This window comes from Fulmarus glacialis, unplaced genomic scaffold (assembly GCF_000690835.1).
Source record: "Fulmarus glacialis isolate BGI_N327 unplaced genomic scaffold, ASM69083v1 scaffold34676, whole genome shotgun sequence".
NCBI classification, from domain to species: domain Eukaryota; kingdom Metazoa; phylum Chordata; class Aves; order Procellariiformes; family Procellariidae; genus Fulmarus; species Fulmarus glacialis.
In genome coordinates, this window is record NW_009219389.1 from 37380 (window position 1) to 63297 (window position 25918).

The window sequence follows — 25918 nt, forward strand, 5'->3', positions numbered from 1 at the left end:
TTTAACCTCCTAAGGCACACGGTCCCCTCCCAAAGCTGCAGATCCGGACTGCAGCAAGCAAACCTATTTCCAAAAAACGCTGGCCTCCTGCAATGGAAATGTGCCCACACACATGTTTCTTCGGTCCTTGAATTTGTGGCTGCAAAGCCAACAAGCACTAGTCCTAGTCAAGGCTGAAACAAGATTTTCGTAGACAAAACTAAGATTTTACTTGTATTTTAAATCAACATTAAGAAAAAGAGCAGTCTCACTGCTGCCTAGTCGATTGAATGCATTCTTTATATTAATTTTCATTTGTGAAGTACCTTTTCCCTTTGCACAGGAGCTCAGGAAAAGGAGCTGTCACTTGAGGGATGTAGAGGAGACTGGATTTAGAGACCACTCCAAGTGGTGGTGGGTTTTTTTGTTCACAGTTTTTCTGTTTACCTTGAGAAGAATTTCCTCTGTATTCAGCTGCTGAGGAAGAATTTCCATGAATGTTTTATCAGGAGATTTGTTAATATCAATTCCCATGCTTTAAATCTGTCCAAGACAACTCGGAGTCTAAGGTGCGGGTTTATTAAGAGTGCTTTGCTTTGTATTCAGAATCACTTTTATTTAAATCTCAATTATTTTGGAGCTTCAGTGGCGTCTCTTTCAGTCCCCGTGAGCTCACTGAACACGTTTTAAAATGGCCTATTACCATAACCTTCCCGCAAGGCAGCAAAATAACTGCATGTTCTGGTTTTGTTCTCTGGTTTTAAAGCAGTTCTTTGTTTCTTCGTAATTTTTGACTCCAGTTATTTAACTTCTTGTTAATTAGCTCCTTATATGCAGTCCTCTTCTGATTACAATAAATGGCTTATTTTTAACTTTTAAAAAAAAGTTAAGACAACTTCAGTAAGTCCAGGGACAATATTGCTCAACTATTATTTAATCAGTTGAATTGCAGGCTAAGTGCGTGCACACAGACAACTAGATAACAAGCTGCTACTTAGCTAAATAGAGAGTGCTAAGGTGACCTTTTGATTCCAAACCCTGAAAGAATGTCGTGGATGCAGTTAAAAATGTAAATTATTTTCATGAAGACTTCATTTCCTGCATGTAGACTTTATGGGCTTTTGTACTTGGTGTTTGACACCAAGGAGTGCTTTAGTGCAAAGGAGTACTTTACCATGAATAAGGATTCATTTTGAGTTATTGTCCATGTGAGGAGAAATCGTGAGAGTTATCTTAACTATCTGGTGTAACCTAGTAACGTTAATAGTGTGTGTAAACATAATTCTGATATACGCAACAAATTTCTATAGCTTGTTACAGAAGTTTCACAGCTGTTTCGTTCCCCTCCCCTTTCCATACCTCTTAATTTGGAAACTTCTTTAAAAAAAACAAAACCCAAGAAGTAGCCCTGTAGTGCTCTTCCTCAGCACAAAAATTCAGATTGCAATGTCTGTGTAGAGCTGGAAACTAATTTGAATCAAACTGGTAACTCTTCTTCTGTAACTTTTATTAATCCCGTGGAGCAACACAGAATAAGAAATCAGATTTTAGAAGAAGTTCAATCTTGTGGAATAATTTTATTTAAATGTTTCATGGAAAAGGTAGCTGTTAGTGTCTACAGGCGGAAAGATGTTTATACTCGAGGTAGCTGTCCTACAGCAAGCGTGCATAGAGCTTTTAGAAGGTGTTGGATTCCTTGTGGCCTTGTGGTGCTCCTTGATCACAGGCTTTGGCTCCATTTTCTAGCACAAGTTTCTCATTTGTTTCTTCGTGCCCTACCCACCATTTTGAGTCTGGCCTCCCGGCAGCAGCCAGCCCTAGCAGTTCCCAACTTCAGCGTTTGGTCTGTCCAGGTACCAGTTTGTACCCACAGAGCACTGACCTGATGCTGCCGGCTCAGCTGACAGCCGCCAGCGTGCAGCTGTGAACTGGTGCCAGCGCCAGCAGAGCGCTAGTCTGAACCGGGCTCAAATCAGTGTCACAGATAAAGGTTTTCTGTGCCCTGGCCTAGATGGCTGAAACCGGATTCACGTTTTCTCCGTCGCACTCGCGCTGCCCAGTGCAGTTTTCTCTGCCGAATTGTTTCATGTATTGGAGTAATTCTGGATCCAAATGAGTGTTAAAATAAATCTGGTTTGATTCCTTCACTTTAATTGTTTTTTGGGGGGAAGACCTGAAGCCAGGAAAGATGATGGCTGGAAGTCTGCCTGAGAAAGTGAAAAAAATAGTAAAATACTGTATTTCAACTTTTAGACTACTACATTTAGTTACCACATTTGTGACTCCAAGTGAAATATCTATAGAGCATCTTTGGTTTTGCGGAAGACAATGTAAAATTGGACTGTGCAGTTCCTTCAGCTTGGATCTGTGGCTGATGCTCTTGACTGTTTGCTGTTACTGTACAGTAAGTGGTCAGGGGCTCAAGATAGGTCCTGGGTCATAATTCATGGGTGAGATTTAAAGTCACCTGATGTGATATAAACAAGTCCAGGAATCGGTTAACTGGAAAGGGACTGATAGACATGTTCTGTTGTTTTCTGAAAGGATTTAGTAGGTTTCCTTCCCAAGTGTCTCACCTTTCTTCTTTACTTCCTTCCCTTGGTTGAATACTAAAACATTATTTTCCGTAGAAACTAAGATATTAACCTAAAACACTGCAGAAAGATTTTGCTATTGCAAAATGAAGATGATGGTAGTATATCACAAATGTACATTGTTGAGGACTACAAACCTTGCCTTTAACACTTGGGCATGTTCTAGAATTAAAAAAAAAAAAAGGAAAACTGAAATTGGTATGAAAGGTCCTTGAGTTCGTTGCTTGGCCTGTGTGAATTGGCAGTAGCAGTTCGTCCACCTGGTAACAGCTGACTGGTGTGGACAGGAGGAGGAGGCGCATGTGTTGGTGGTGACTGATTTTGGCAAAAACAAAGTAATACTTATTATTTTGCAAGTGGGACTTTCGAGACTTGTTTCTAGATCCTACTTCCATCCATCTCGGAGGGAAACGCTCTGCTCTGACAATAAATGGACATACTAGTCCAGTTGAGAAATTCTAAACATGCTGAAATTGTTGAAAATAGCTGTGAAATTGGATTTTGCATCACAGAAGCTTGAGATGGAGAGATCTGTTTGATCACCAGACTCTGTGCTGTCCTCAGCAAAAGCTTGAGATAGACTCTCAGTGGAGGGTCCATCCCACAAGATATTTATGGGAAATTGGTGGGTGCATCTGAAGCTAGTTGATAAGAAGACTGAATGGTGAAATGCTGTAATTTGAGTGAAGGAATGCTATCATGGTGCCAGAGTGCTATTTCTCCCCGCTTAAGGTTTTGGAGGAAAACTGTGACATAATTTTCTACTGCGTCTGGTTCCCTATAATAGAGCAGATTCCTGTCTACTGTGATCTTGTCATTTCGGACAGGGCCAGCATGAGGTTTACAGTGAAATCTGGCAGTTACGTTGTCTAGAAAATCTCCCCGAATTAGAAGAAATCGGAAATTGTGCCCGTGTACGTAGATCAGTCAATTCCACAGCAGAACCTTCCTTCTGGAAAAGCAGCGTCTCTTGCGCATCACTTCCAAGCTTAGTGGTTAGCTTGTAAGACCCATATTTTCAGGGCTGACTTTGTAAGGAAAAGGAACAGCAAGTTTACTTCTTAGAATGACATTTGAAGTTACTTTTTACATTTCTAGAATCCCTTGATATCCCATAGGTCCTATGATGATAGGAGGTTAAGGCACGGATTTCTAGTTACAGTGTTTGTGTGTTGGTTCTGTACGTCCAGATAGAATAATTAGTCCGGTGAGTGTGCGCGAATGCCTCTGCTTGGGATTGTTCTGGTTATTCAGTTAAAAAGGGCAGAAATTTGCGTATTCTCCGTGCTGTGAACATACACAGTTAGCTATTGTAATTTCCTGATTCTTTTCGGAGTTGACTAGCTTGTTTGTGGCTCAGGATTCAAATTCAGCACCTTCCAGATGGGATTCAGCACTCTACTTTCTCAGTGCAGGAGAGAGAGAAAATGTGAAAGGATGGGTCACTCAATAACTGAAAAGACAGAAATGCCAGTGCCTGATTTTAAGTACCTGAATGGCTGTATGCGTGAGGGACTACCTGTGTGCTTTAAGTTAGAAACATGAACCAATTCTACACTGAGGTAAGGTCCCATACTTGACCCACGGCAGAGCTTTCCCATCTGTCGGTGGAAATGTCTGATATCAAGGGCGCTTTCTAGCCCCTAGCAGGAGTCTTTTTTAGTGACTTGGATTCATGAATGATATTATTACAGCTGCAAGTGGAATTTGGATGTTCATAAAAGCACTTTGCACAGTGCTTTGACGTCCATGAAAAACTAGCGAGAGCCCCGTGGCCTGACATTTCCCCTTGGAAAGGAGCCCAGTTCTTCTTCGGTGTTTTTAATACAAAGACAAGAAAATTCTTAGTACTTGTGCACCTCATGAAGAAAATCCCTTATCAGAAAAATATCTCCTGCACCTTCTGCTCAGATTGAAGCAGGCTGTTTTCCCAAATATTTAGTGTTCAAAAGTAGGCCATTTGTTGAAGTTCAGAATAGCCCATTTACATCCCAGTTGGCTGGCTGTCAAGCTAGCCATTAAAATATATTATGACTCAAAATGTTAAATACTGCCTCTAAAAGGTTGGTGGTTGGAAACCACACTTCAAACCAAGGTCATAAGCATCTTTGAACAGTAAACTTCCCCAGTCTATAGGGAAAAATAATTAAACACTTTGTTCACTTTTAATGAAGCTGAAGGTGCATGGGGAGAACTAGTTCTGTTTATTAGACCTCTGATTTACGTGATAACTAAGAAAATGCTCTGAAAGCAGCCATTTATTAAACAGAAATGAAACTTTTGGCTTTTGAAATGTACCTAGTGCTTTGATTATTTTGGCATAAAATTGATAATTCTCAAAACCTCCTTTTTATTTCAAGCGAAGTTTCAATTGCATCTTCTAAAGGACTTCAAAGGAGCGTTATCAATATGCTTATGCTTCCAATCTGATCTGTTCTCAGCTTCTTAATCATAGAGGAAACTACCTTGACTGTCTGTATCTACTTTTCTTTTTTTTTTCTTTTTAATTTTTAGGTCAGATCTATCATTACCTTTTCAGGAGCACAGAATAGCTGAAGCAGTAGTTGAAGATAGTCCCTGAAAAACTTAATAGTGATACATGTGGACCTTGCTAGTGGCATAGTGCAGAAGCAGCTCCTGAATTACATTCAGGAAGCTAAAAAAGCAGTAAATACTATCTAAGTATTAACTGTATATGCAAAGAACTGAAGGAGTTGTCTGGGGTGTGATGTGATTAGGAGCATTTGAGAACATCTGATCTAAAAATCCCTGTCAGATCTTAGTAAGTTGGTGTCGTTGTTGATGCTTGTGACCAATGTGAAAAAAAGCCTTGACCATTTTAAACCCCATGAAGTGAAGGTCACCTTGAATATTTTTCAGTCAGAACGTTTTCCGTAAGGAAAGTCGGTTTCTCTGGGGAATATACTGAATTTGCCCATACTTCACTGAGTATTCTGGGAAAGAATTAAACTGAAGAATTTTGATTGTGTAGAAATAGTTGCAAATAGTGCATTTTTAAAGCAAAATGTTTTCAACTTGTTTGAAAACACCTTTGTTTTTTGAAATGCATTTTATTTTATGTAGAAAAGTAATAAAAGTAGTGTTAAAAATGAAACTGGGAGAAAACATTCTGCTTGACAGTCTCAGAAGAATTTAATTAAGCTCAGCTAAAAAATACTGGCTGACAGAAAAAATTGTAATGAAATGTTCTGTTCTAATTCTGAATAGAAAATAAAATTTGAGGTTCTAGAATTTATACAAAAATTTTAGCACTTACACAGGATAAACACAAAGAAGGTGGTGTGCAAAAATTAAATGAAAAAACTGATGGAAAATGAGTTCTTAGTTAGAAACCTTTCACATGCTTTTAAAGATAAAGGAGAACAATAATAAACCCCTTTTGCTTGGCCTATAAATTAGTGAAATCTGTCGAGCAATCTCCACTGACTTTCATGTGTTCTGGCTCAAGTCCTTCAGAAATTCAGAAGCAATTCTTAATTGAAGTGTGAAAAAGTAAATAAGCTCTGCAGGACCTTCTTGATTAGCATGCCTACTTTGACTAGAAGGATAAAGGCTAACCTTGAATTTAGAGTATAAATAAGCTGAAATTCCAAAGTGCCCATCAGAGCATTAAGGTCACTGTAGCACTCTTTCAAAACAGGATAAATCTATATTTTCTTTGGCAGTAATACCTGAGGAAGTCTTCGCCCCTTTTTTTATTAACAGTGATCCACGTGGGGATTTGTTTTACAGTGTGGCTCCAGTTGAATGACGCCACTAAGGGGACAGTGAACTTCGGAGTGAGGTTGGAAATGGGCAGGTAGCGGTGAGGAGGACTTTTAAGCTTTGCCACCAGAGAAAGGTTATCACTTAGAAATGGCCTTGATTTAAAAAAAAATAAAAAAGGTGTGAAATACAATGTTTTGAGTCACGAAGAGATGAAGCATCATTAGCCTTGTGAATAATGATTAAATGAATTGAACAGGCAGTAGTTACTGTTCATTAAGCCTTACTTGAACTGCTACAGATCTGAATCAATTTGCAAACGACTGTGAGTAAAACCTAGGATCCTTTTGTGTTTTCCAGGGTGTGCAGACTTGCATCTTCTGGATATGTTGACACCTACCGAAAGAAAAAGGCAGGGGTACATCCACGAGCTCATTGTCACGGAAGAGAACTATGTAAATGATCTGCAGTTGGTCACAGAGGTAAGACGGCACAGCAGCTTTAGGAGCAGGTTTTAATTGCTCATGTTTTTAAAGTAAATCAATAATTTCACTGCACAAACTCATTTTATATCACTGTTGTGTTTGACTTCCTAGGGATGATCTGTATTAAATTTTCATCTGTCTGTCTATCTATCTCTATAGATGTATGCATGCATGTATCTAATGTTAAGCCCTTGTGTTGCCGTCACCAAAACGCTGATGTTTAAAGTATCATTCTAGTAAACCCTTTTTGCTCCTTATTTTGAATGTTTATTTCTCATGTATAAGTTCTTAAAGCTTGAAGCGCTTTATGTGCCAGTTTCCACATTCACAGTGGCACTCAGTTATCACTTACTGTGATTTTCTTTAAATGTTAAAAGGTGCATCTCTTATGTGGAAAAAAAGGGAATTAGTACAGGCAACTGACGTAGACAATTCTTTTGACAGAGAGGGAAAGCCCTTTTTTGAAAAAGAGGTCAAGATGTGCAAACCTGAGACACTATGAGATAAATCAGAACTTCCATATAAGAGTCCAAAGTAAAATGTATTTTAAGTTGCATTATTAAAGTAATCCTGGGATATTTTGCAGGAGACCTCTGCCTAAAATTCCCGTTTCAAACAGATTATCAAGGTCATAATTAACACCACCAACACAAATTTACGGTATTCTCTTTTAACGCCACTCACACACGTATTATCAGGGAACACGATGGATCTCTGGGGCACAGCGCATGCTTGAAGTCTGTTTCCCTGAGTGTCAAGTGCTACTCTGATGTGAAGTTTTCTCACCTCGAGACTAAGGAAATGAGCATCATCAGTTCTTAGTCACTTTGATTATACTTACCATATACTTTCTAAATTGCTTCATTTTCTGAATCTATAGATCTTCCAGAAACCACTAATGGAATCTGAGCTGCTGACAGAAAAAGAAGTTGCTATGATTTTTGTTAATTGGAAGGAGCTGATTATGTGCAATATAAAACTACTGAAGTAAGTTTTTTTTCTCCATACTTAGCAAGAACAAAATCATGGGCCTCTCCCCCGGCTTCTCCTTTTAGCTGCATGAAAATATTTGCCACTTATGCAAGTAGTAACCAAAAGGGCCATGCATTTTTCCTTGTTGGAAAAAGCAAAATATTAGCAATGTTTGCTATCACTTATTGTTGTTGTTGAGGAAAATCCAGCAGTTCTTTGCTGAGTAAGTATTTGCACTTACTTTGCTCTTGGTGTACATGGGCCTCAGAAGGCAAGATCAACCTCTCCTGAAGAGAAGTGCCTGCCGAGGCTACCTGCAGTCCTGTCATAGATTTTTACTTCCTCTGTCACAGCCCATATCCAGTTCCAGTCCTATTATCCGAGAATGCGAAACAAAGCACAACCACCTCTGCCTCCCTTACTCTGGGTTAGCTGATGCACTCCGTTAGTTACTGTAGGCTTTTAGCACCTGAACGAGCTGTTTTGTGAGAAGCAGCACCAACAAAGCCTGGTTTCCTATGGATTTGTGTCCAGTGTACCCTGCACCCTTCCTTCCAAAGTCTCCAGGTACTGCAGCTCCAACTCTCTACCATGAAACTCCACGCAGTGCGAGTACCCTTATTTCGCCCTTCATTCTCTGTGGCCTCTGATGGATCCAGTCTTCCTACCTGCACCCTTCTCAGCCATCCCTACTGCCTCAGCAAGACACAGTAAATGCCGTGGCTGGTTTGGAGGCTTGTGCACGCGGGTTGCTCATCTGGCCGTTGCCAGAGAAAATGAGTAAGGATTGAGTTAAACCTGCATCTTCATAAGCAAGAGGATTAGTACATAAAAGTAAAAAGTTATTTTTCTCCCAACTGAGCTGCTAATTTTCGTTGAACTTACAGGGATTTTAGAACTCCTCTTTTGTGAAATGTGTTTGAAAGTGGCGCACAAGTTGATAAGTTATGATAAGTTATGATAAGCGATAGGACAAAAGCAGATGGCTCGAAGACAATAAACCTCCTTTCCCTAGGAAACCGGGCTAAAAACTGGAAGTAGCTTTGCGCTTAAAGTAGTGGTAAGGTTTTTATCCTTCATTCAAGATCATATCTGTTACTCTCTTTCTAAACTAATAAAAAAGGAAATTACGTTCCTTTTTATATCTGATCTGGCATTGCATTAAGTTAATGTCAAGTAACAGTTCGGTGACCACAAAAGGGAATAATGTTGTTGGCTGAGGGTGCAATCTTGATTATTGTATTCTTACAATATAAATAATAAATCTAGTGGCTGATCTATTTATTATTCAGGGGTCTCTTTATTTCAATAATGAATGAGAATCAAACTGTTTATTTCATAACTGAGGAATCATTCTTTAGTGGTCTACTTATAAAACACACATGACCTTTTCACGTTTAGGGCTTTGCGTGTGCGTAAGAAGATGTCTGGAGAGAAGATGCCAGTGAAAATGATTGGTGACATACTGACAGCTCAGCTGCCACACATGCAGCCTTACATTCGGTTCTGTAGCTGCCAGCTCAATGGGGCAGCGCTCATCCAGCAGAAGACAGATGAAGTCCCTGAGTTCAAGGAATTTGTTAAAGTAAGAGAAGAAGCAATCACCATGAATTTTGTACACTGTAAATTTAGCTCATCATTTTGCTGATTGGCAGAACATAGTCTCAAATAGTGCTCTATGTTGGGCTAGAATGAAGAGTCTTCAGACTTAAGCACTCATTGGAGGAATACATTTTTTCATTGAAGGAATGCATTTTTTCGAACAACTATAGAGCCATAAAATACTTTGCTTAATAATGGTTTTGCTGTAAAATATGTTGTAAAAAATACAAGAAATTCTACTGCACTGATATTGTTTGTGATCTAAGAACAGATTTAGCTGAGGCATGGTGTTCATTTGTTGCCTTACCTTTTCCTTTCTTGGAGGAGCTCATTTTGCAGGGTTTTAAACAAACTGACTAACACCGTTTTACCTCTCTAATGTTTCAGAGGTTAGCAATGGATCCTCGCTGTAAAGGCATGCCGCTATCGAGTTTTCTACTAAAGCCTATGCAACGGGTAACAAGATACCCACTAATAATTAAAAATGTACGTTCTTTTGCAAAGATGATGTTTTTGATGCTGCTTTGCTTATAGCTTAATTACAGGGTAGTTTCCCTATTTGTGTCAAGCTTTGTCACTGTTAGATATCTGATGTGCTAGAGAATGTGGGGTATCCTTTTGTATTTGATCACACTAGAGCAAATGCGGTAACTCATTTGGCTTCAGTGAAATGACTGTATTTCCATTAGAAACAGAAGTGAAACTTGCACACAAAGAACCAGAAGGCAGTAAATGCTGAATGAAAATTTTAAAGTTCAGATAACAGGAGTGACGGGTCAATCTTATGCTCATCTTTGCCTTTTTCCACAGTGTCATTCCCTCCCCACAGTCTGGTAAATGACATTCAGTGTGCAAGCCTGAATGCCAAATTGTTGCAAGTTACCTTACTGCGCAGCTTGCGTTGCGGGATAACTCACAACCCTTTCCTAACTTTCATTTGTTGCCTAACGCTTACCATCCTGAATAATGCTATTGAACTTGGCCCAAGACTTTTGCAGGAAAGAACTATAAATTGGATGTTGGCATTTAAGAGATTCCTTAAACAGTCATGGATATATTTTCCATGGCTGGAATTCGCATACTTATATCAGAAGAGTGAGCAGTGTACTGATGCAAAGGCTCTGCAGGCAGGCATTCATTTCAGCTGTTCACAAACAGACTGTGAGTTTGTCTGCTATTTTTCATGTTTGTCAAGGAGGAAAAGAAATTTGGAACCTACTGGCTGGCTCTGATGAAAATAAAGAAATAAAACAGAAGTATAGGGCTGACAACATGAATACATTTTAACTGCAGATAACAGAAAAGGCTAATGTATTTTATTTATCTGTAGATAATAGAAAACACTCCTGAAAACCACCCTGACCACAGTCACTTGAAGCATGCTCTTGAGAAAGCAGAAGAATTATGTTCTCAAGTAAATGAAGGCGTGCGGGAGAAGGAAAATTCAGATAGGCTGGAGTGGATCCAGGCTCACGTTCAGTGTGAAGGCCTGTCGGAGGTAAACAAAGTGCTATCTAGAGTAACGCAAATGTGGGCGCACTTCTCCACCGGTCGGGAAGAAACCATGGCTCACTTACGGCACTGCATCAGGGGACAAACGGTGTAATTAATCTAGTCGTATAATCTTCAATGATTTGTTTTCATCTTTCTTTGGCTCCCTTTCACTCCTGCACGTAACCCTTTCTGCTGCTCGTGTTATTGCCTTCTATATGATAAATGCTGCTTTTGTTGCCTGCCTCTGGACTAGTGCCAGGTTCAGTGCTCTAATTTTCAACCACAACTTTCCGGTTTCATAGATCTTTAAAATACAGCGGTTATTGTACTGCTGTATCTCATCCTGAAGCCATACCTGACCATCCTGGAGTGCTTTAAAACTCATCACAGAAAATATTTTTTGTGATAAAACTTTGTATCCATTTTGAAAACTCAAGAATACTGATCAAGTCTCTCGCAAGACTTTACAGAGAGAATCACTGCCTCCCATCACATACTATTTTTTAAGGTAACATGCTAAGTTTCTCTACTGAGACTATAATGGAAATATTGTGTCGGTATGTCCTGCAAAAGGATGGAGATTATTTTGATGGCCTCCCTATTATTGGTGAAGATAATAGAGGCAGACAGATCACAACTTGATTTTCAAAGTATGCATTGAGTTTTCAGTTCTAGAAGATAAAGCACTGGTTGGTTTATAAACTGGAAAATATTGCATTTCATCTTATGAAAGACAGGTACGACAATTTTAGAAGGGTCAAGGTCACGTTCAAGTGTCTTATAACTACTGCCTGAAGGAAGGTGGCTGCTTTTATCTTCCGTACATGATGTCTGGCCCTAGAACACCAAAAATATTACCTGAAAGACCAATTGGATGCTTGCTGACATGGTAACGCCAGTAGCAGCCTTGAACCTGTGGCAAGGAGTGGTCCGACCTTTCCCCAGTTTTCTGGCTGAGATGTTTCTGATCTGTGAAAGGAGCCACTCCAGATCTAGCTGCCCAGCCAACGAGGATGGCAAGAACCGTACCATCACCTAGTGAAAATAAACCCGAAAGTGACACTTTAGGAAAGGGCAAGCCTCTACTCATCTGTTAACAACCTCGAGATGAGTCTTAAATTCTGCCAGTTCCAGCCACTGGTCAGCAGCTGACCTCTAACTCCAGGTGTCGTGGGTACACAGAGACAGGTTATGTGGAAGTCCTTTGGTATGTTTTAGTGGGTGAAATTCAAACACAATTCAGAAATCCAGGCCTTGTTAAGAAAGCTCAGCATTTGGAGAGGCCATTTGCATAACTACTGCTAATGCAGGACAAGTCACCATCAGCTCAGTTCTGCTCAGAGATGCGTGCGCGTGGCAGAGAAACTCGAAAGGAGGCACAAATGCTTTTGGCTTCTCTCTGACTGTCCAGGCCATGCCCCGAGCAACTGATGGGCTGCCTTAAAGTTAATTTTTGTGTAGTCTTTCTATGACTTGCATTGCTTATCATGCGCAAGGCAGAGACATTGCTTATCATCCCTGTGACACAAATTGAAACTAATGTCAGGACTCAAAACTGTATTTGATCTCTTTCAGGGGAACCTCGATTGTTTTACTTTATACAGTGCGTTGTTGTTCTTCTTCTACTTTTCGCAGCAACTCGTATTTAATTCTGTTACAAACTGCTTGGGACCACGCAAGTTTCTGCACAGTGGGAAACTCTATAAAGCCAAGAGTAACAAGGAACTGTATGGCTTTCTGTTCAACGATTTCCTCCTCCTGACTCAGATCATAAAACCTCTTGGCTCTTCTGGCACAGACAAGGTCTTCAGCCCCAAGTCTAATCTACAATACAAAATGTACAAAACTGTGAGTACCACTCTTAAACGGTGACGAAGATGGTTACATGCTAACAATGCGTATAGCAGGCAGCAGCTCCCATACTGGAGCAATAGCCTTTATATAGAAGAGGTTTGAAAGCTTTGGCATGTGCTGGGGATTCCAGGGACTGGTGGGGAGAAAGCTGGTGGTTTGCTTTACCGAGATAAGAAAAGATGCTTTTGAAGTTTTGCTAAAACAACCTCTTCAACAGAGATCACGTGCACCAGGGAGTGATGGGGAGAGTAGTGTTTGCTGCTCTTTGTGGGAAAGGAGAGATTGCTATGCTTCATGAGGCTGCTTGCTTACTTCAGGAGAAGTGTTGCCAGACTCTGGAGGCACCTATATCTCTGATAATAAGAAAATTTTTAAAAATGACAGATCTGAAGAAAGATGGGAGGCAGGCAGAAGGGGAAAGATACTGCAGGCACAAGATAAATCTGTTGTAAATTGCTCTGTGTTGAATGCATCTCTTCAGATGTTGTGCGGTAGAACTCTAGCTTTGCCTAATGTTTTACAGCCCATTTTTCTAAATGAGGTACTAGTAAAATTACCCACAGACCCTTCTGGAGATGAGCCCATCTTCCATATCTCCCACATTGATAGAGTCTATACACTCCGGGCTGAAAGCATTAATGAAAGGTAAGTACCTGCATAGGCCGTGTTAGTACCGAATTTGAAGTCTGGTGCAAATGTATATGATGTACACATGCATAGCAGTCTCTGAGCAGTTTATCTTGCAAGACTGGAGAATTCCTTCTGCTTGAGAATACGGTGATGCTCAATATGTGAAAAGGAGGGAGAAATAATGATGTTTCCTGAATTCCAGTAAGACCAAAGTGAAATGGCTAGGAGGGCTGGTATATAGGCTGAATTTCACAACATTTTATGTTAGTGTAAGGAAGCCAAAAGATGCAATCCTACCTTCTTCTGCTAACATTTTTTTTGTGCCAGTGCAAGCATTTTTATGGCTGCATGTTGAATGAGATTGAGGAACAGGTCAGAATTAGAACTTGAAGCAAAAACTTACCAAACTAAACCCAGTTAGTCTTCATCTGGTTTAGTTCAGTCAAAGGAATGGCAAACTCAAAACCTCAGCTGGTAATTTTTATCTCCGGCAAGCTTATGGAGGCAGGATTACACTGACTTATACTGAAAAGGTTTCTCTACAGAAATGTAAGGTCTGGAAAGATAACTTTTGTTAAAAAATGAAGCTGAAAGTGCAGCAAACTCCTCCCCCATAGTATAGACATTGTGTTATGCCAGCTTGCAAATGTATGGCCCCTAAAAATTCTGATGCATAAAAATGCGTAAAACATCTTTGCTCCCTGCCTGCCTGACAGTGCTATTCATTATTATTTATACACATGGTTTTTCTTGCAAAAGATTGTACTTTTATGGATCCCATTTGTCCTTTGGGTTGCTGTCTGTCCCTCTATGCCACAGAATGAACGAGCATCCTGGTTAGACCCTTGGTGATGAAAATTGACACAGCCTTTTCAACTTAGGATCTCTAGCACAAATCAGACTATAGCAATAATCATCTGTTCTGCATCTAAGCACTCACAGCAGTGGTCAAAAACATCTAAACTCTGCACCACATTCATCCTACCTAGCTCGAGGAACTTCAGTGAGATGCTTAGGCATGCTACGCTGAACCATCAGTGGAAGGAGCCAGATCTTCGTATACTGAACGCCCTCTGGAGGTGCCTGCCTCTCTCCATTCACTATAGAGAGAGCCCACGGGAACTGCCATCTGAGTTTGGGTGCTCTAGTCAAATGCCTTTACTTATATCAGATACAGCCTTTAACTTTCTTCTATGCCAGAATTGCTTACTAAATAAATGCAGCATTTTAGGTGAGATAGCTCCAGGTTTTCATCGATCACTTGCTTTTAACTAAGAGCAACAGAAATAAAACATTAGCATCAATGAGTGATTAATTTGCCCATTTAATCTTAAAAGACCTTTATGATCAAAGGCTTACTATACTTCTGAAGCTGCCGTTCACCATTTAGGGCTGAGCTGGAAGACAGAATTGTCCTTAAGTGTTTTGTTTTCTTGAACAGCTCTCTGTGCAGAATACAGGTGAGCGTTCAGACCCAGTGTAAGTAGCTGCAATGTCCTGTAGAGCAGCAGCTCTTCATTTTGGGGTCAGAAATGGATCCACAACTTCTAGATTCTCTCATTTTGCCTTGGCTCAGGTCTCAGGCTCCCTTGTATGTCACATCAATTCTTCTAAACCCTTGAGGTCCCTTGGTACCCCTTCTTCCACGCTTTTTCTCTGTCAGTCTTTCCACTCAGTCTCTTAATTATGAGATGATTTCCCAGAAGTGCCCGTAGGGAACCATGATCATTCATCATCTATGTACTCCCTGAGTTATGCTTCATGTGTCCCGAGGCTCAGAAGGATTTTGGTATGAAGCCTTAGGGGTCAAGAAAAGTGGCCACCTCTGCAACATAGCTGTCTTGAATCTACTGGCTACAAGAAATTACTTTATTACAATAAAGCAAAAGGCTTGGTGAAAGCAAACCTGTTATCTATACCTTTTGGTTTCTCGCCAAGTCCCTCCTGCTTGTGATTCTCTTGAGCTTTCTTTCTGTAGTGGGATCTGCTAGCTTGGGATGGTTAAATTTCTGCAGGTGCTGTAAATTCCAGTAAGATCTCTTCCAGGCAAACAGCTTCAGTGTAGCAGAGCCTCTGATGGGGCCACAGTCTTGGTTGGAAAGGAAGGACAGCTTTACTTTTGTCTGCTGTGATCCAGGGAGGAAAAATGGAAATGGTATTTTGCAACTTTTTTTCCCTTTCCTTCTGAAGGACTGCCTGGGTTCAGAAGATCAAAGCGGCTTCAGAACTTTACATAGAGACTGAAAAGAAGAAGAGGGAAAAGGCCTACTTAGGTACAGCGTGGGATGCGGGGGTCTCATCTTTTGTGGAAAAGTCCATGGGCAGGAAAATACGTTAATGACTTTTCTCTCTCCTCTTCTGTTTCACCGCAGTTCGCTCGCAAAGAGCAACAGGCATTGGGAGGTTGATGGTGAATATTGTTGAAGGCATTGAACTAAAACCTTGCAGGTCCCATGGTAAGTGCCCTGGGTTTTTCATAATATGCCCTATGAAGAAGACATTCCTAATTGTCAGACTAACTTTGAAGAAGGTTCTGTCCAAAACATGGTTTTGTTTAATGAAGCAGTTTTAATGAACTTAAAATGTGCGGAAGTGATTTTGTGCAGTTCAGTAGTAGTCATGCAGTTGTCCTGCATTAAGCATTCGTTTCAGACAAACTTAGTTTCCACTGCATAAGCCATATCATAAGAGATCATAAGCCACAAAGTCCTGAAATGAAGAGTGAAAGGTGCTCAGCGCCTTGCAGAACTGTGTCCCTGTTCATTATAATGGCAGTGAGGCCAGTCCAGTCTTTCCCCCGTCTGTTGGCTGTAGGAGTAAAAGGATATTTAGGAGGAAGATCACAGACCTAAAATTGCGATTACTCTTTTCTGTTTGTTTCCATCTTCCCAGGAAAGAGTAACCCGTACTGCGAGGTGACGATGGGCTCTCAGTGCCACATTACCAAGACAATACAGGACACCCTCAACCCGAAGTGGAACTCCAACTGCCAGTTCTTTATCAAAGACCTCGAGCAGGACGTGCTCTGCATTACCGTGTTCGAGAGGGACCAGTTCTCCCCAGATGGTACGTAGGGGGCTGCCACCCTTCCAAGGGTATTTTCAAATCTCCCGTGTTGAAGAGGTGCATGCCTACTGAGGTGAATCATAGAGTCAGAGAACAGTTTGGGTTGGAAGGGACCTTTAAAGATCATCTAGTTCCAACCCCAATATTGAACCCCTTTGCATATTGGGAGTCCGCTCACCCTTGATCCCCAGTGGAGTCATGCTAGTATCAGTGCAAAAAGAATCAAGCTCTCTCTGTTTTTTGGGGGGTTTCCTTTCTTCTGCAACTTGACAACAACTGAAGTGTGGTTTGCAATTCTGCTAAGTCTTTAAAAAACTCTGGATGCTGTTTGGAAACGGATAGATTAATGTAGGAGGAAGAGAAATGTCTTTAAGTTCCTGTAATATGCAATAACAGTGACAGAAATGAACCCAGAATTCCTAACTCATTCTTACTTCATAACCTGTGATAAACATATGGAGCATTGAAGAGTGTGTTTGGGAGTCATAATCTCTCAGGAAGTATTTGGATAGGACTGTCATTCATGTGGCCAGTGCCAGTTGGCCCATTGACCTCGTCGCTAGTGTGATGCACTGCTTGGCTCTATCATCTCCAGAGGGCTTCACACTCAGTTTGAACTGTGCAGCAGCCTTTGGCCTTTTTTCGAACATATCATAAAATAAATAAGCTACTGAAGCAAGGCAGCTGTGAATTACATAGTGGATATTTCTGCTTATGGGACCATTTACTTTTAATGCTGCTGCTGTCTAATACGGTCTAGCTAAAATCCTCTTCTGTGCAGATTGGCAGCCTTTGGCCTTCTTCAACTGCAAAAATATAGTTGGACTGAAGACTTGTTTTCTCCTTTTGTTGTGTGTAGATAGAAGGTTGGTTCCTTCTGCAAATTAGCATTTTATCGCAACGTAAAACAGTTGTTTCATTTCTGAGCGTGCTGTCTTTTTGCTTTTCAGACTTTTTGGGCAGAACAGAGATCCGTGTGGCAGACATTAAGAAGGATCAGGGTTCAAAGGGACCAGTTACAAAGTGTCTCCTTCTGCATGAAGTCCCAACAGGAGAGATAGTCGTCCGACTAGACCTGCAATTGTTCGATGAGCCTTAGAAGGAAAGGGGCCGATGTTTTATTTCAGTCTGAGTTCACTGCAATAGGTGTCTGCAGAAGATGTCACAAAATCCTTTTTGGTGTGGTATGAAACTACTGCTTGCCCTTCACACGTAAGAGGGTTATCAAAGCAAACAGGAGCATCTTTGTGCCTTGATAATTCTCACTGAAAAATGAATCCCAATTTAGTGAGGAGATCTCCCTCGATTTCTCTATGTGGAACTTGATGTTAGTTTCCTGGGTTTATGAAATAACCTAGTTGTTCTTTGTGCTCCAGTCTGAAAGGCTGGCAAACCACATAGGTTGCTGTGCTTGCTCCAGTTACCCTACTCTTTAATTTACATGAAGAAGGCAGTGTTGGTATGTTCTGGAGGCTTTCTGCAGGGTTTTCCCCGTTAAGGAATTCTGTGCCTATTGCTCAGCAAAGTGGTGTGTAAATGTAATGCGAACGGAAGGAGCAGTTACGCAGTAAGAAGATCTTTGAAGATCTTCATGATGGTACTGAAAAGACTTAGAAAATAAATAGTCTATATCTGTAAACAGAGAAGATTCTATTAACATACCACTTCATGACTCATTGCCCCTGAAAATAAATTATGTACAGGCCTTCTGCACAGAGATGAATTGCACTCCAGAAAAGTCCGCCCTCTCGGTACCTTTGGAAGCCGCTGTTTTCTATAGGACTGTAAACGTTCAAACAGTAAGCGAAGGATTAAACATGGAGCCCTACTGTATGTTGTGCTGTACCACTTCGATACTCCTTTGCTACTGCTGCTTGATTGTGTGACCGCAGATGGATGTTCTGTCACTGGCAGCGGGGAAGAAAAAAAATCACGGCTCTAGCTCAAGGAAGCTAATTTCTACCCTGCGGAGTCTAGTTTGCAAAGCAATCGGTGGTGACCAGTTATTAAATTGTACCGTGCCTAACTGTGTTTGACATCACGTTACTGAATTCAGGGCAGCAGCATACTGTAGCTCACAAAGGTGTTTGTGGCAAGCCGGGGCGATTGCAGGTTCGGTGGCAGCGATACTGGATGTGACCAGAAACAGAGTGCTTGTGGTGGTGCAGAGTGGGTAACCCCGAAGTAGAAGCCTTGTCATCTGCGGGAATGCCAGGGCTTATATATCCATTTAACTCTACGAACACACACGTATAGGCCCACATCCAGCAAACTTTCCCAGCAAAGCACCCAGCTTTAAGCGTGCACTTACATCTTGTTTCCCTTAAGCACACGCGTAAGTGCTTTGCTGAGTCTGGTCTCAAGAGAGAATAGACACCTAAGAGTAAAATTCCTCTTTGTTCTGCTTGGATTCGTTTTGTTCATGACTATCATGCATACACTGGTATTTTTGTAAGGACTTTCTTTCCGAATGGGAGGTGTCAGCCTGTTTCATTAGCATGTGAACGTTCTTGTGGAGCCTGTTGTTAAGTTTTGGTGTTCCTTGCATGTCCTTTCAGTACTGGTTTCCACCTTTCCTGTATAGGCGGTGTTCTCTAGCACTACAAGTCTTATTGATTTCCATTAGGAAATTAGGATATATTCATAACGGATAGGTAGCTACAGTATGGTAATAAGTGTAAACTGTGCTGGGAAGTGTCTGTGTATTATAATTTCCTACAAGACCACTGTAATGTTTAAAGCAATGGGAAAAAAAGTGTATGTTGGAGGGACAACAAAGTTTACATTTCATACTTTTCAGAATAGCTTTATTATTTATTTATTGAAGATAGTGTAGAATTTTGTATCAGAAATGACAGACATACTTATGTATTTTTTGAAACAAAACAGAGATACACGCTTTAGTTAGAAACTTTCAACTGACCACCTTTTAGAGGGAGTGTAACTTCCTAGGCATGCATTTGTTTACCACTAACTGGCTGAAAACATGATTAAGAAAACTTTAAGTTTCTATTTTTCAATGTTGTTAAGAAAATTGTTTCAATTAAAATATGTAAATAGTACTAAACCCATGCTCTCCTAATTCCATATCAATACATTTTATTAAATATAATGTATATGAAAATACACATTGTTGTGGTAGGATAAAAAAAGTGATAAAATCTATTAATGGAGTAACATTAAATGTCATTGTCTAACCTTTTATCGCTGTCCTAATTTTACTCAGTAGCTGTATATATGGTGAACATTCATTTCAGTGTTTAAAAAGTAGCATCACTTTTTTATGGTATCATTTCACCAGCATGAATTACAGTAACAACTAAATAGACAAACAGGACAAAAAAGACCGTGAGTGTCGTGCAGAAATCCTGGCCAGGGTTTCGAAGGGAGCCTCAAGGAGCTGCACCTTCCTCTGAGACTCAACTGGTGTTGGAAGCGGGGGACCCTTAGCTGCAGGGGCTCCTCTCAGATTGTGACCCTTGTCATGGGCGTGTACGATTGCACCATTTTGGGGAATTGTAACAGAACTGAGCGCCTTCCCGGCCACCATCACTTGTGATTTCCCACTTGCCCTCGATGCACAGCAATGTTTAACTACCATTAAAGTCAATAGGAGTTACGCAAACACGATGATGATGAAAGGCTGGGGTTCATCTCATGGATATCTAATGAGTCCCTCATAATCACCTAATCCTAAAGAGGAAGCTTGTCCTAATCCCTGTGCATTGAGAGCAGAATGTATATGTACCCTTAGAGCCAGCCGACTGTGCATCGGGATGTCGCTATTTTCTCACGTGCTCGCCCTCAGTGCTCTGTAGCATATTGGCACTGTTGGCTTCCCAGACGGAACTGCTTTTCACCAGGGCTAGCCAAAGGTTTTTTGAAACACATTGACTCCTGCCTGGTTTTCCCTGTTCAGGAATGCTACAGTCTTGCACATCGCTTTGCATTGACTCCGCAGCTGCGTGGGCTACAGGTTTCTGCTTTTCTACCCACCATAGCTGCTTAGACCTCCTGCTCATCCAGGACCTCATGCTGTAAAAGCTCAGGCCTTTTACTGAAAAAAAGAGACGCTTCAGCTGCTTTCATAGAGAAAACTGCAAGCTCTCATAGGCTTGTTTAAATACCACCCATGTTCTGAAGAGCCTGGGGAAGGGAGGGGTGCACAGCAATACCTAGGAAGTTAGGTACCTCTTTGTGTATTTAGAAAGTCAGCTGGCATTACCACAATGTATGAAGGTCGAGCCATCCTCTTATGAGTGCCATGTGCTGGTTGTCAGGCCAAACTCTGCTAGTCTGTGCTACCGGTATTGAATACCTTTATCTATGTAGACCCTATTTTTCAGACGCTGGTTATTGATCTCTGAATGTCTTTGTAAAATAGCACACCTTAGCTCGCAGGTTCCTTTCCAGCCCCATCAAGATGTGTGTAACCGTTTCCTAATGTTATGCAAAACAACCACCACAACAAAATCGAAGCCCAGGTAATACTTGAGCACATTTTGGATTGAAAGAGTAGATTCATGCAGATGAGGATCCCCACTAAAACGCAGAGGTTGTAAACCTGTATATTGTGGAGTTTTGGGACTGGCTGGCTGCATTTGCTTTGGTAAAATTCATCCTTGTAGAGAGGCTGAGTATACAAGATCTCTCCATTACTCTCCCTTAAAATGAGGCACTGGTGAGATTGAACTAGTGCATGGGCCACTGGGACTGGCCCTCCAGATGGGGTTTCATTTCTCCCTTTCAGCAGGCTCTACTTTTTTGGAGAAGACGTTTTGCTTGGAAGTAATTCTTCAGCATCAAATAGCTCGGCTGGCAATCAAGCCTTTCTAAAAATAATACTGTGACTTTTTAATGCTTTCACTGCCTTCATTGAAACAGTGGTCTTGCTTTGGATAAACTGGAGAAAAAAGCCCTAAGAGAAGAAAGAGCAAAATCTGCAGCTGTGAGAAAACATGCAATGGAAAAAGTTGCACTGGTAGTTGGGTTTCCAAGCTGTAATTCTGAGAATTGCATTTTTCCCTTAGGTACATTATTTTTAACAAGGAGAATAGTCTTTCTCCCTAGTGCTTCCTTGGTTTTAAGTCTTGTAGTAGAACTGAGTTGATGGGTCAGAAACTGGAAGGGAACAACACCACTTTCAGAAATTATTAAAATGACTTTTGAAAGATGCTGGTAGCTGGGAACAGGCAGAACGTCAACGTTGTGGCTGCAGACAGGACAGGATACCGAAGAGAAAGGAAAGGAATCTTTTTTCCTTTTCTTTTTTTTTGGAGACGGGTGGTTAGTTTAAAATCAGATCCTCAGTCTCACAGCAGAACTTCAGTTATCCAGGACCCCAAGCATCCATAATATAATGTCAGTGATTAATAACAAGCCATGTGTTTGTCCTCAGCCTGGGAGAGCCACACTGGATTTAGTGCAGCTCTGTATTTACGCAGGAGTTTGCATGCATTTTTTTATCGAAGTGGAGCTTTCTGGTGTTTGTAACAGCCTTACACTCCTCTTTCCAGGACTTACCTTCTGAGATATACCTCTGAGGTGCTAAGGCACTGCGTTGTTTCAAGATGCTTTCACAAGGACTTCATAGGCTTGTAAACAAACATTGCCGTCAGGCTCTTTGCTTTCCTGGTGCCGTCCAGGCAGCTCTCACGACCATCCAGGAGGTACACAGGTACGTGCCCTTTCCATACAGGGAATCGGCTGCACCAGCATCAGTGTGCCAGTTTTCTGTCTCTCAGAGGACTTGTTCCTATAGTCGTATGAGGTAATTGCCAGCAACGCCATTATACTTCGGCAGGGTGGATGTCTGTCCTTTCACCGGTATCCCTCCCCATTTAGGACCTCTCCATCGTTGCTCTGGTTGCAGTAAGACGCAGCCTGCTCTTGTCGATCTGCCTCGAGAGCATTTTCTCCCTGTGGACAGGAGTCAGCCCTGCAGAGGTGCCTCTCAGGGAAACCACCTGAGCTCATTTTCCTCTGTGCTTGGTCAGGTGTAGCTGGATGTCATTATGTCCAGGGCAGGTTCAGCTCTCCCCCTTCAGAGGTCCGGCCTGCCACTGAGCACACATCCGTGCCATCCTTCCCAGCAGTGCCAGGCTGGGAGCTCACGCTGCCCACGCTGCAAGCCCACAGCCTCCAGTTCATTGCCGTTAGGGTTGAGGCTCATGTTTGAGATCACCCAGGTCCCCTCCCGGCCACAATTTTCCCCATCTGCTAAGCTCGTTGGCTCCCTCCAAACCAGACACCAGCTGCGTTGCACAAACGAATGCAGCGGGTGACCAGAAAACACGTCTCACTGCCTTGCTCCGTTGTGGTTTTTTTTCTGTGTACGTCTTGCGAGTAAAGTGGTGCCTCTGTCCTGTAATGCTTTGGAAAGCATCGCTCTTTCCTTCCCTTTAACCCCCCGCTGATGCTCAGCTCTGTGAAACAGTGCTGGTTTAGGGACTTTCCAGGCTTCTCCCTCACAGCTCATCTGGCAGCTGCCACCTCTGCTGCAGCCCTCCAGCCCTTGGCTCAACGAAGCACTTCAGCAGATGCTCAACTTTAATTCATGCCCCAATTCAGTGCAAAGGCGTACGTGAAGCCAGGCGGGTGCCTACATGCTTTGCTGGGGACACGTGGAGGAATTCAAAAGGCTTCAATAATGTAGAGCCTACATTATAAACTTGGTTCGAGCTCTGTAAGGATTGAAAGATTGCAATAGAGCATCAAATGAAAAGTCAAGCTTAAGATAATATACAGAAGTAGTTCACAGTCTTTGCAGCTGATCTGTTTTCTTCCTTATCTTTCCGAAAGTGGTTTTAGCCACTAAACTCAACAGAATTATATTTACTGGGCAAATCATAACTCATATACTTACAGATTGCAACACATTTGGAAGCACTGTAAATTAAAAACCACTAGGCTGACCTGGCCTCGGAAATAGCAAGCACCTTACCAAGTTTAGCGGTGGTAGAAAGCCAGTCTGTAAAGCCCTGAGAGGTCGTACGCAGTCACTGAGTTGACTTGGGCACCTTGAAAGACAGAGCATGTCGCTGAGCTGACGCTAAGCCAAATGACTGATAAATTACAGAACTTTTTTCTAGATGCACTTAATTATTATATATTTTCTCAACATAAGTTTTTATGAGGGAACTTTTTAAATGTTCATTTTAAAATTTTTTTACCCTTTAAAAATAAATAAATAAATCACTTTTTGTTACATGCGAGTAGGGGTGGGGGTAAAAACATTGTGGATAATGCAGTTTTTGTAATACTATTAAATACATTTTCAAAACTAAGATGTGACAAGTCCAGACTTTTACTGCAACAGTGGTGTCTACTTTCATACTGCTCCGTTTGCCACTGTGATAGTTCAGTTTGTTCAAATCTAGCAGTCAAAACCCTTGAAACACAGAAAAGCTGGGAGTCGGGTTAAATCACCTTTGCTTTGAGGGATTTGCTCTGTACGTACATTCCAAGTGCATCCTGGCATTTGTTTAGCCCAAACACTCTTGTCCTACATGCATATAGATGTATCTGTAGTTAAATGCATGCTTTTATATATATATATATATGTGTGATTGTATATATAACATAAAACCGCAGCTACGTTGTTGCTGTCAAATACTGAGTAAATCCAACAGCAAAGCGTTTATAGGCATCCAGTTTTGTTTGTTCATTTAAATATTTTAAAATAAGGACCATCCTTGGGAAATTATTTTTCTGTACATAGGAGGATATATTTAGGATGTAATTTAAAAGAATAAAGAACTGCAGTAAGAATATGTTAAACTAGCCTAGTTGCTTGCTATAGTTGTCAAAGGCTCTTTTGCCACTGTAGGTGATGCCTTGTGCCGCTTGTAAAGCTGCAAAAGTGTCACTAACCTCGGATTTAGGGTTGGTTCTGGGATCTTAACGTGTCGTGCAAGTGAAGGGAGCTGGTGCTTTGTCTGAGACGCCCCGTCAGAACCCAGGCAGCAGCTCCTGCCCGCCACGGTGAGCAGGATGCAGGAAAAGTAGGGAAGGCTTTGGCTTTGTTAACAGCTTGTGCAGAACTACCCTGTTCCAGCCCTCAAGTTGCTGAAAAGGAATTTAGATTCCGGCAGCCTCTGCAGACTGTGTGATGGGTACTTTCTACTGCGTGTTGGTAAAGTGTTGGGGAAAAAAACAAGATAGCCGTAGTATTTTTTTCCATGTTAATACTTAGAATTGGGGAATCCTCCTCCCTGCTGGAGGTGGTGTGTGTTACTTTTTAGTGCACTTCTTGCTGCCAAACAAATGGTATCAATTAGTTTCCTTTTTTTTTTCTCTTAAAAAAGGAAGTATTGTACTCTCTGTAGTATCCTAAAAATTAGAAATTATAAATTAACTGTCACGTGTATGTCTTAAGATCTGGCCAAATAGGAAAAAAACCCCTTTTTTTTCAGAGAAAATGGAATTAATTTGTATTGTTCATTTACATCACATCTAACTAGTCTATATTAAAACATCCATACTGTGAAGTTGGTTTCTTTTGGGTTTTTTTTAAAGCATTCGTAATAGGTATAACGAATAATTATGAATCAGACACCACTGTTTCTCATAAGACAATTTCAACTGTACTTGGGTTGCTGTGAATGTGTTGTTTCCTCAGCCACTCCTGGTTAAATAATTCTCTTTACAGACATGGTCCAATTAAGAAAAAGTCCTTAAAATGTCTTCACCTATTTGAGGAATTGTGTCGCTTCCCAGACTGCAGCACCGAGGTGGAAACTGCCAATAAGGTTTTAGGCTGTGTGATTTGTTTGACACAGATGAGACTGTAGTTGTGCAAGTGAAATTATGCAAGAATAAATCAATTTTTTTTTTTTTAAAGTTTAACTGCGTACGTTACATTCTTGAGAAGCGCTGAAGAAGCGAGACGGTGTCAGGCACATTAAATAAATCTTCAGATGAATATCTTTGACAAAAGACCTACATAGGTATAAGCAAAGTGATAGGCCCAGCAGCAGGGAAATAACTTACCAGCACTGAATGCCCGACACATGCCAATTTTCATCTCTGTAACGCACTGTTTGCATTTTTTTCAGATTTGAAAATTGAGAGTTGACCAAATCTGTAGTAAGACCGCAAAAATAAATTATCAAAAAATAATAATTAAAAAACCACCCACCCCAAAAAACAACCAAAGGCACTTGCTTAATAGGCCAGGTGCCATTACTTTGTGCGCCTCACGACGTTACACAGGCCCTGCTCTGTGCCCAGGCACGCCAGCGGCAGTGCTTACGCAGCTTGCCAGCGACCGCCGGTGGCTCGGCTGCCCGAGAATACAGACGGTCCAACGCCGGTCTCTCCCCTGGTTTTTGTTAATAATTACTGAACGTGGCCTGCTGCCCTGAGGGCGATACCCTCGGTGTCCTGTTATGCAGTAGGTCCGTTTGCCTAGCTCAGTGCCCACTAACGCCTGCTCCTCGAGGCTATAATCTTTCACAGCTGCTTGGGGCTGCACCGGCACAACAGGACAGCGCCGTAGCCAAAGTGCCATGCCGC

The 25918-nt window shown here is 41.4% G+C and overlaps 1 protein-coding gene across 1 annotated transcript in view; it reads left to right on the forward strand.

Annotated features, from left to right (window-relative positions):
* Positions 1–18039, forward strand: part of ITSN1 (intersectin 1 (SH3 domain protein)) — a gene marked incomplete at its 5' end in the record, with an annotated part of 55053 nt that extends 37014 nt beyond the window's left edge. The window contains 11 exons of the mRNA XM_009580355.1: positions 6660–6781; positions 7665–7771; positions 9158–9341; positions 9746–9844; positions 10689–10856; positions 12488–12700; positions 13230–13351; positions 15527–15609; positions 15709–15792; positions 16229–16402; positions 17353–18039. Of these exons, the coding sequence (XP_009578650.1) occupies positions 6660–6781; positions 7665–7771; positions 9158–9341; positions 9746–9844; positions 10689–10856; positions 12488–12700; positions 13230–13351; positions 15527–15609; positions 15709–15792; positions 16229–16402; positions 17353–17501 (1505 nt within the window). The remainder of the gene's footprint in view (positions 1–6659; positions 6782–7664; positions 7772–9157; positions 9342–9745; positions 9845–10688; positions 10857–12487; positions 12701–13229; positions 13352–15526; positions 15610–15708; positions 15793–16228; positions 16403–17352) is intronic.
* Positions 18040–25918: the final 7879 nt, after the last annotated feature.